Source organism: Nannobrachium achirus, assembly GCF_963921795.1.
Source record: "Nannobrachium achirus genome assembly, chromosome: 19".
In the NCBI taxonomy this organism is placed as follows: domain Eukaryota; kingdom Metazoa; phylum Chordata; class Actinopteri; order Myctophiformes; family Myctophidae; genus Nannobrachium; species Nannobrachium achirus.
In genome coordinates this window covers 31,578,028-31,589,254 of record NC_137826.1, presented here as the reverse complement: position 1 = coordinate 31,589,254, position 11,227 = coordinate 31,578,028, and the positions used below count along the sequence as shown (strand labels likewise).

At 41.5% G+C, this 11,227-nt stretch overlaps 1 protein-coding gene across 1 annotated transcript in view; it reads left to right on the top strand.

The window, feature by feature from the left end:
* Positions 1–3,613: 3,613 nt before the first annotated feature.
* Positions 3,614–11,227, top strand: part of atrxl (ATRX chromatin remodeler, like) — a 30,128-nt gene continuing 22,514 nt past the window's right edge. Inside the window, exons 1-8 of the mRNA XM_080749603.1 lie at positions 3,614–3,768; positions 5,965–6,053; positions 6,157–6,206; positions 7,026–7,069; positions 7,176–7,300; positions 7,389–7,505; positions 9,722–9,831; positions 11,156–11,223. Of these exons, the coding sequence (XP_080605729.1) occupies positions 3,752–3,768; positions 5,965–6,053; positions 6,157–6,206; positions 7,026–7,069; positions 7,176–7,300; positions 7,389–7,505; positions 9,722–9,831; positions 11,156–11,223 (620 nt within the window). The 5' untranslated portion in view covers positions 3,614–3,751. The remainder of the gene's footprint in view (positions 3,769–5,964; positions 6,054–6,156; positions 6,207–7,025; positions 7,070–7,175; positions 7,301–7,388; positions 7,506–9,721; positions 9,832–11,155; positions 11,224–11,227) is intronic.

Here is an 11,227-nt window from a genome sequence, read left to right as displayed (position 1 = left end):
ATGTTTTTTCCTATTAATTCATTATAGGCATCCATCCACACCCAAAATATGGATATGATATGAATATGTGCCTGCCAAATACTATAGGGAACTTTTTAACTAGGGTTAGCTGGCAGAGCTTAACTCCCATACCAAGACACAAACAATGCATTTCAATGCGGCCTGTGATGTAACTATCTCAGGGTCAGGGATACTTCAAGTAGACTATACAGAAATCAGTATGATATAAGTTTAGTTTATTTATATTTAAATGTGAGAGAACACGTCTACTGAGGTCTACCCAAGATTATTATCTTACAAACAAAAATAAAGCTGTTTTTATAGCTGTTTTAAAGTAGGCCTATATGTCATCAATACTATTTAAGGTGACATGCTTTTGAAATATTAATTATAGTATTTGAGCATGATTGAAATAGATAGGCTACATTTCACAGTGCTTCCATGTTGGTGTTGTACCTAAACAATTAAGGAACCATATTTTGAATACAAAAATTAAAACATAAAATTTAAGGTGAAACGTAACACATGGCAGTTCTCTCCAGCCATGCAGGTATGCTAGTTTAGGTCTCACTCCTACTTCTCCCAAAACAATGAATACAAAACGACTGTGAGATTCATTAATCTCCTCATTAGTCTCCTCATTAGCAACGTCATGGGACTCAAGCCTGCCTCTGTTGGTGCATCAGCCTTGTTGTTTTCAAGTGATATAAAAAGTCCTACTCCTCTGGTTGTAAAGGTCCTGCATGCATGGCTGGCAACTCTGTTCCGGTGAATGGCTGTGCCCCTTTAACCTCTGTAGAGCCTTGCTTTTGTGTTTTGAGCATATTCCATGCAGGCAGTGATGCAGCCAGTAAGGACACTCTCTATGGTACACATGTAGAAGTTGCACATGCAGTATAAGGGATGCTGAACCACTTCAGCCTATGAGGAGTCTGTGCGGTGTGACCGGCCCAGGTCCTTGCTGATGTAAAGTTTTGTTAACCCAGAGAAACTTGAAGCTGCTCACTCTCTCGTCTCTCCACTGTAGAACCGTTGATGTGAATAGGGCGTGTGCTCCCTGTAGCTTCCTGAGTCCACAATCATCTCCAGTGCTTTGCTGACGGTGAGATAGAGGACAAGGTTGTTATCAATTTCAGGGCACTCATTTCCTGTAGTTTCATCATTGCCTCTAGTCAGGTCAACAACGGTGGTGTCATCAGCAAACTTTATAAAATAATTTGGTCACACAGTCGCGTGAGTAAGCAGTGATTAGGCTACGGGAGGGGCTGAGCACCCAGCCCCAGGGCTGAGTCACCTGCGGTCTGCCTGTCAGGAAGTCCAGGATCTAGTTGCACAGGGTCAGAGTGATGTTTAGTCCTAGGTCTGAGTTCATCAGTTCTAGGTGAGACTGAGAGAAGGCAGTGTGGATCGTGCAAGGCGATGGTGTGGTCCGTTGACCTGTTTTGTCTTTAGTGGGTCTAATGTTTCAGGCAGTGAAGCGGTGATATGGGATTTGACCAGCGACTTGGAGCACTTTGTGGTGACTGGTGTGTGCAACAAGGTGGTAGTCATTCCGGCAGAGAGCTTTTGTTTACTTAACAGGGACGATAGTGGTCTGTAAAGACGCCTGGCAGGCGTGCCAGCTGGTTTCCACACACCTTAAGGGATTCCGTTGGGCCAGGTGTGGGACTGTGGGTGAATCCTTTTGAAGCTTTTACCCACAGCCGCCCTAGATATTTCTAGTGTGCAGGAGTCCTGGTCTGTTTGTAAAGCCATTGCTTTGTTGTTAGATGCAGAAACTTCCCTTACATTGCTGGACCTACCTCTGTTTCAGTCCATTCCACATGTTCTTGGTGTTGGAATCATAGTGTCATTACTCAACTCCGACCATGTATTTGTTCTTTTTGCTGTTTTGATAACATTTTAGACCTCATACTTTCAATATTGTACTCATCCAAATTTGGAAAGTGAACACAATTCTTGGTGAACTGGAGCCCAAAAGTGTGCAAGCATTTTTTGGCTTTTCTATCCATCCATCCATCGACTACATCAACCTCTTATCCGGAATCGGTCGTGGGAGTAACAGTTCCAACAGAGATTTCCAGTGTTCCCTCTCCTGCGCAACATTAACCACCTCCTCCTGAGGGATCCCCAGGCATTCAGGCCAGTGTGGAGATGTAATCCTTCCATCTGGTCCTTGGTCTGCCAGGGGGTCTGCTCCCAGTGGACGTGCATCAAGGAACTCCGTAGGGAGACGCTCTGGAGGCATCCGTACTAGATGCCCAAACCACCTAAGTTGGCTCTCTCCTTTCCATGTGAAGGAGCAGCCGTTCTACAGAAATTGAAATCCAGATTTCATAAAATAAACTGGTTAGGCTACTGCTTGGCCCTCCATCTGCAGACCCATCTTGACCCTGATAATGTTGCTAGGGTGGGATGGCTCAGGGTAGATGACAGAGTACAGCATCTTGCAATGGGCTTGGTCTACAAGGTACACTACACCAGGGGTCTTCAACAGGGGGTCGGGGACAGTTACTTCAGGGGGGCCGCCAAATCTTTGTGTGATATGATAATGTTTTTTACATTAACCACTATCATCTCTATTCTGAGTGGAACATTAGCCAAAAATATTTTTGGCAAAGAGGTTTGTAGAGGGAAAAGAAGAGCAGACTATTAAAGTATTCGACGGTTCAAGTATTCCAACATGCTGTCAAACAAGTCTAAGCTGTCTAAGAAATCTATGAACATTTTTAATCTGCAAAACAATTTTATACAATATGTAGTGGGGGTCCCTGCTTCATCTCTCTCTCAGCTAAGGGGTCCCTGCTTCATCTCTCTCTCAGCTAAGGGGTCCCTGCTTCATCTCTCTCTCAACTAAGGGGTCCTTGGCCTGAAAACGTTGAATGTATGCCTACTTCAAAACGTCAAAGACGTCCACAATCACAACACCAGAGGCAGCTCCACTAATAAATCACGTCCAACCCAGATTTGGCTCAAACAAAGGGTTACATTCGTTCTCCTGCTATGCCACAACAAATGTGGCATACATAGCCCCTGTAAGTCAAAGCCTCCCTCCCCCCACCTGTTTACTGCATGTAGCCTACATATCTTTCTGAATTCTGACTGTTATAGGCCTGTGATGTTTTGCACAGTATTGTTGTCTATTTGCCTTGAGTACAAAGGACCTCAATGTAAACAATAGTGCTTTCTTGGATTTAAAACATTGTATTACTAGACCTAAGACCTTGTATCTGAATTGTATTGTCCTGTGCTTTCCCTATGCGGACTGATAATAAAGTAATCAGTCAATCAGTCAATCAATCAATCAATCAATCAATCAATCAATCAATCAATCAATCCTCGGGGTACAGCTGAGCATTTCCATTAGGAAAGACTGGTGACGCGAGGTTACATTTCCATTGAACAATAGGGTGCAATATGTCCCTCTAGTGGGCAGATTCAGAGTTTGATGTGATAGCTTTTCTCCTAGGCTCCTCGCTCCTCGTAGCCTTGTTGCTATTGGATGATCCTTCGAACTACAGGATCCATTTCCGGATCACGTGATCACACAACTAGCTGGAGGGTGGATCGTGTTGTAGGCGCGAGCCGACAGCCCGACCGAGATCCATAGCTAGGACGCGTGAAGAGAAAAAACATTAAACGCTTGTTGTGGTTTAGCCGTCGTTAGATTATTATGGGTCCTACGATACGTAACATTATCTGTTGTATGTAGGGACAGGCCAATCCACCGCCGCCTGTCTAACCTCTCGAGATGGCGGAAATGCTGAGGTAAAAAGTAAAAGTAGACTTTACTATATTTACATAGCGACATGTATAGCTAGCCGTTAGCATTTAGGTAGCTAGCTTGCTAACACAGTTTCTGTTAGTTTAGTCACAGCCTTAGTACTAAATACCAGCAAGCTCGGAATTGACCAATGCCATTGTTTAAGCTGGGGATATGACCACTAGAAATAAAAAACGTTTTCGGCCTCCTAACGGTAAACCAGGCATTGTTCTCTGGAGGAAATAACGAAAAGCAATTGTGATCGGAAACTATTTGATCTATCATCCATTGAGCCGAGAAACACTGAACACCAAAAGGGATTTAAAAATATATATATATATTTATAATTACGTTCATCAGACAAAATCTCTAAATGGCGGCTGTTCGTACTAGTGTAGGCCTACTAGTCGTAGCCAAAACTGGCAGTGGCTAGTGGACAGGTCTCCGTCTTGCTCACATGACTATAGAGATGCTTTGTATTGATTTTCACAGCTTTTGTAAAATAAAATCTGAAGGAGCCGTATCAAAAAATGTGTTTTACATAAGTAGGCCTCCTGGTGGCGCTATAAAAGGCAGATGTGAAAAATGCAGGGCAAAGGTTTTTCTTGGCCTCTTGGGAGTGCATAACCTGACTGAGCCAGATGGTGGCAGCATTGCGTATGCCTGCATACCGCTCTGCTTTTACCATCTGGGATTCCTGGGGGAGAGTTGATACTGCTCGTAAAGTCCCAGGCCGGACCAATCAGCGGCAGCTACGGGCGGACTCTGAGCGGCTCTGAGCCAATAGAGTCTGATTGCAGACCACGTGGAAACCCATGAGGTGGATTCTGGGTGTAACGTCATGCAGACAGGCCAATATGAGTGGTTGGAGTTAGAGACGGCCCCATCCAATCACCTGCTAAAGAATTTGAAAAAACGGCCCGCCCCTTACATCGGTTCTCCCTGAGGAATCCCAGATGGTAAAAGCAGAGCGGTATGCAGGCATACGCAATGCTGCCACCATCTGGCTCAGTCAGGTTAGGGAGTGCGCGTACAAAGTTTTACACTGATCAGTGGAGTTATAGTTAAAAACACAAATCGACCTGTTATAGCGCCACCATGAGGCTGATTTGAAAATGAATTGAATGAATTTTTCCTCTGCCTAGTGGGAATGTGTGTGCACGCTGTGTTCATGATTAGAGGCATTTTCTTAAAAACGGACCAATCCTGCAAACTTATGGAAAATCAGACGGATCCATGTTGATCAGATGACTGTAGAGATACTGTGTTCCGATTTGCGTGACTTTTGGACAAAACCTGTAGTGTACTGTCAAATTTGTTTTGCAAAAATCAGCCTCATGGTGTTGCTAGAACGGGTCCATGTGAAAAATGTGGGGCAGAGGTTCTGAATTGGCATCCAGGGAGTGTGTTTGCACAATTTGGCAGCGACAGGGCAAAACATAGTCTCGGCCTGGTGGAGACAACAAGCAAATCAGAATGTTTGTAAACAAATGGGTAGGGCAATATTTCAGGTGGATACATTAGCTACATCTAGTTTGTGTACCTAAGCTAAGGACCACTTGACATTCACAATCACTTAATTCCGAGGGCAACTCTGCTGCCGCACTGTGTCCCCGATAACGTAGGACACTTATACCCGATATTTATTTCAATCACTATAGGCTTTGATTGCCATTTAATAAAAAACATATTTGATCGAGATAATGATCACCCACATGTTACTGTTTGTAGGGAATGTTATATTATTATAAACCGATTTTTATTTCCTGCGCAATGGATGGGAGGGGATATTACGAGTTACTGTGTAGAATAGAGGCACTCAACATGGCTGCCGGGGGTGCAGGGCAAGCCGATTCAGCCGAGTGTGACGTAATGCCATTCTCCCCTATTGGACGCTGCGTTGATAATTTGATTGTACACTACAGTACACCCTACGGTTCAAGAGTTATGGGGCAAAATGTGAGTTGGCCTCTTAAAGTGCCACCATCAGGCTCAACACTGTTGCTCTATAAATAAAGTGGGTTGTATTGGATTGGAAATTGATGTCTCGAGTCGACTCTGTCTGTAACCTATGCTTCTTAAAAATGTCTAATGAGGTGGGACTTCTTGTAGCTGCTGCATATATTGTGAGCCTATTTATGAATATATTGTACTTGTTTGTATGTTATGTTCTAACAATTTTTAAATCCTGTCTACTGTAGTAGCAAGTTGGATGTGTTGGTGACCAAACTCCATGAGTTCATGGCTCTTTCTTCTGTAGAGGACAGTAATGATGACACATCTTCTCAAGGTACCATTTAAAAATATGTGTTTTTCTCATGAAAAATAAGATATTCATCTTAGATGCATTTGTTTAAACATGTGGTAGATAACTGATTATATTATGTCCACAGATCTGCCAGCTAAGGACTGCGAAAATTCAACAGGCACAAATACCACTGAGGTTGTAATGCGTTTAAATTTTTTTTTTTCACTTTTAAGCGGCACTATGCATTTGTGTCCCCATCCGGAATCAATGTGGATAGATTTATTGTAATAAAAATATTGTCTTAGGAAGGCGACAAAGATTCCCGCCGGGGGACGCTGTGGGCACTGGGGGCGTGTTTCTCCCTCCGCGCCATCAGCGCCCACACCCTAGGTGGGGTCGGCGATAGGGCCTTTCTGTGTGGAGTTTGCATGTTCTCCCCGTGTCTCCTAGGGTTGATACCCTCACAAAAACATGCATTAATCCTGGTCTCAATAATGCCTCCCCCTGGCCAGCCGGGGCGCTTGATGGAGGGGAAAGGAACTGGTTGGAATAACATGTTCCTTCCACGCGCTACGTCCAAACCGGGGAAATCCCCACTGTCAGGTAAAAAGAAACAATTTGGACTACTCATGCATTGAAGGAAGCATGAGGAAAGTCCCCAGGCGCGGCAGAGGGAGAGCAGAGCCCAGGATTACATGGGCAATTGGCAATGGGTGAAAACGGGTTGCAAAATCGTGGGATAAAAATTATAGAAGTAAAAAAAGGAAGGCGACAAATACAAAAAAAATATTATTGAACTCGAGTCTCCATGGTGTGAGTAATCAATAGGGAAAAAGTCATTTTGTGGATGAACTACTCCTTTAAAATGTATCTCGTGGTTATATTGAATACAGCCTACTGTAAGCTAGGAATTTCTATTAAATCTTACAGTAGATGCATTATTAAGGAGTAACTGAAAGATGCGTCATACAATTAGCCACAAATATCCTTTTGACAAAATCTCTTGATTTTCAGGCTGGAATCCCTGTGGATATCTTGAAGAATTCAGGATCAAGGAGGTGGGTTGATGTTTGATTGTAAATCGACTCATTCTGAATAAAGCACCACATTAAGAACCATGCTTATATGAAGTTAATGTTCTTGTCTGTTTTACTGATATTACAGGAAGCCATCTGTTGTTATAAAACACTCTGGGCTAGATGAATCTGGTGAATCAAATGCAAGTGACAATGACACCGATTTGCCCTTCAATTCAAATGGTGACCTTGATGTAACCAGATTACCAAAAGGTAGGTGTTAAATGTTCCTGCTACATAAGAAAGGAATTCTGCAATTGAAAGAAGCTTGATAATTCACCGTCAGGTTTTCTTCACATAGGAACCGCTTTGGTAAGACCTGAACCAGTGTGTCACGGAAGAGATGACTTCAGAGGTCCGGAGTTTCGCAGTCGGAAATCTGGTGTGCTGAGGAGCGATTTCCCAAGGAGACGTGGAGGTCAGCTATTGTTAAAGTTCATTAATGCTCCTGTTGAAGTCATTTACAAACAGCTTGATAAATATTTATTGTGGGTTTTCCAGTTTTCCAAACAATAACCTTTATGGGATTGAGCGCAGTATAATAATGATAGCATTTACATCATATGATCTCATATTACAGCATGTAATGACATTGACCAACATTCACTCTAATACTGTACATCTTGTGTATTGTGACATTTCACAAATATGCTCTTATTTGTACAAACAGAGTTGTAGAGGGAGAAAATGTGCATTCAAGTAAACCTCAGGCTTAATTGATTAATTGATTGAAGTTACAATACCTAGTGACGGTTTGATTTTTAAATCATTTATATACTTAGTTGACCGGAGTCCTAGGCCCCCGGTTCGTGCCCTGCGCCTGATCTGTGTTGAAGTGTGCCTGAGCAGAGCACACACATTTGAGTTTGTTGACATGGAAAACGTGTAGGAACCCTGTAAACATAACAGTATCAATTAAGGCAAATAAAGGAAGGGCATATTCACTCTTTCAGTAGTATCTCTTTTTCAACTCATTTGAATTCAACATGCTTTACTGACATGACTGTAGCTGATGTATGTTTGTCTGTATGTCAGAGTGGCTGTGTTTGTTGCTATATCTACTATCTGGAACTAAAATAATGAAAAGATATAATTTAAGTGGTATTCCGTTATCCAGTTATATACACTGAATAGGCATATGGTTATTCGGTCCGGGGAAATCTCGCTATTTCTACGTGTCATTATTTCGTCAACCAGCGTCTGCAGGTTAGCTACTCACCCAGGGTTACTGAGGTTAGGGTTTGGGTTAGGTTTAGGCATAGAGGACATCAGCGTCGGTAGATTAGCTTTTCACCACCAGGTTAACATTCACCCGTGTCGAAATACTGGGACGTAGAACAAATGTTATGTTGAAATATCGACTTGCTCCCATTCGGTCCAACAGCGCCAGAGATGAGCTGCTCACAGATAGATTTAGGGACAGACTCACAGGGGCGAAAACATAATCCTCCCCCTTCGGCCTTTCTGGCGAGGATCAGCACGTTTTTGAGGGGAGCTCTGCCGATTTTGTGCTCTACTGGACCCTGCTGTTGTGTGCTGACAGTCATGTACTGTATGTTCATTCTGTCAGTGTTTGTTTGCATAACATATTTTTGCTCCTTCTATACACAGCATCAGCTCCCCTCGCCTTTACTCTGCTCTACTTGATCTCATCTATCAAAACATTTCCTTTGAACCTTGGATCCCTCTGCATTAACTTTTATTAAATTCCTTTAGTGATGTCGATGACTACTGCCCTCGTTCCCTGTCTGCGCTAAACCGCAAGAGTGCTAAGCTAACACTATCTGAAGCAGTCTCCATTTTAACCTAATAAACCTATACCATCAAAAAACGGTCTATTGCAACATTAAGGCAAGAAATACTCATTGCTGTTGCTCAACATTGATTTAAATGTCTAATTTTCAACATCTAGTTTAAACGAGAAGATTTACCCGTACCGCTCTGTATATAAACCTTACATTTGTAACTACAGAAAGGAAAGACTGCAGCAGGAAGCCAATAAAAGTGTTCCACTAGTATATATATATAGTGTTAGCCAATGTCCAAGGTAATGTCAAAAAGGTAGCCAGGTGTTTGAATGCATGGCTGTGCGAGGGTTGGTGGTGGGTGGAGGTTGCAGAGTAATGGTATATTTCCAATCACTATTAAAGGACAACTTTGTTTTTTTACAACAAGGGTTCATTCATATTTTAGATTGTAATTAGAGAAAAGAAAAAGTGAGTGTTAAAATGTTTTCATTTGCTTCGTTCTATTGTTTTATCGCATTTACCTTGCTAAAATGTGGGGCATGTGTACGCATGGGGGCATGTGTACAAGTGGCTAAATATGTATTTTTAGACACAATAAGCCAGCAGTTTCTTTATTGCTATTTACAGTAACACTTCTTGCCCCCATAAGTCACATCCAACCATGAAAGGTTGCGACTTATTCTGTGTAAAATGACATATTTAGCCACTTGTACGCAACAATCTAAAACAATAGAAAGAAGTAAATGAAATAATTTTAACACTCATCTTTCATATTCTTTAATTACAATCTAAAATATGAACCCTGGTTGTAAAAAACTAAAGTTGTCCTTTAATCAACAAGTAACCATTTCTCTTAGCTAATGACAGCATTGTGTTTCTTTTGTAGGAGGTGCACAACAGCAAATTATAAACTGTACAGCTTGTGGCCGTCAAGTTAACCACTTCCAGAGAGACTCTTTGTACCGGCATCCAGTTCTCAAAGTACTTATATGCAAGGTAAGCCTCTTCATAAGTCTGTATTCTTTAGCTGCACAATTATTTGGTCTGCCATATAACTGTGATGGTTTGGTGAGTGATTATAATATGATAGACTCCTTTGGAAGAGGCAATACAAAAATAACAGTAGTTGTTAAACTAGTTACAATATATGTCCTTTAACAGGGGTCTTCAACAGGGGGTCCGGTACCCCTAGGGGGTCATCAGAGTTACTACAGGGGGTCCTCCAAATCTTTGTGTGATAGAAAAAAAAAAATCTCTTGAGAACTTTAGCCAAAAATAGCAGATCTCGACTGCGAGGCGTTGTGAGCTTGTAGATCGGCTATTTTTGGCAACGAGGTTTGGTGTAGAGGTGAAAAAGAGCAGACTAAGTACATAGTGAAAGGTCAAGTTTATGAAGTATTGATGGTTCAAGTGGTTAAATATCTGAAAACACAAATTGACATGAATCCAAAATACACTGACTGTGCTGTCAAACGATTAAACTATATGGACTCTATGAACAGGTTGTGGGGGTCCCTGCTTCATCTCACTCTCAACTAAGGTGTCCTTGGCCTGAAAACGTTGAAGACCCCTGTCCTATAATACACCCATTGGTTCCCTTTGTTCATATAGTTGTTCCTCACTATTCACTAATGCTCTTAAGTTGGCAGCCATTTCTGTCTACTCGTTCTGTCTCTCAGAAGTGGGCTGTGGTCAGTAAAGAAACCTGCCTATCAATGAAGTCATCTATGGGGATTCCAAGCCAGTAAACAGTACTATAAACTACACATTCCTCTTCCTGGAAAGTTAATAACTTTATTGATAATAATTATCAATAATTAAAAATAAATTATTGTTTGAAATGGTACCATCTTATGAGCGTTAGTGAATACCAATTATATGAAGATTATGTTGAAAATGGGTGATATGCTCCTGTAAATAAAATGCTAATTAAATCTGAATATCTGAACATAACGTAAGTGGTGTCTATTGAAACTATGAAAATATAAACGGTGTGGTGACTTTATGACAAAATTCTTGTGTAACATCCTGAAGATCTGGATAAGAGTGCATATCAGCCTGACTGTTATGAATAATAAGATTCAAGCAATGTGGTTTCCCTTCTAGTAACACAGCATTATTTCCCTAATAGTTCTGCTCAAATCAGAGGATTAAAGCGTTATAATAATTTGATATGACTCGAAGATCTTACTAATTAAAACATTTACATGAAAAATAGTTTTGTTTAGCTTACGGTCAAACTTTGAACTTGTAAAATGTATGCCATGTAGCTAATTGTCTATTAGTGAGTTCTAATAGTCTTTGTTTTCTTCTTCATCAGTCTTGTATTAAGTATTACTCAAGTGATGACATCAGTAAGGATTGTGACGGGATGGATGAACAGTGCAGGTAT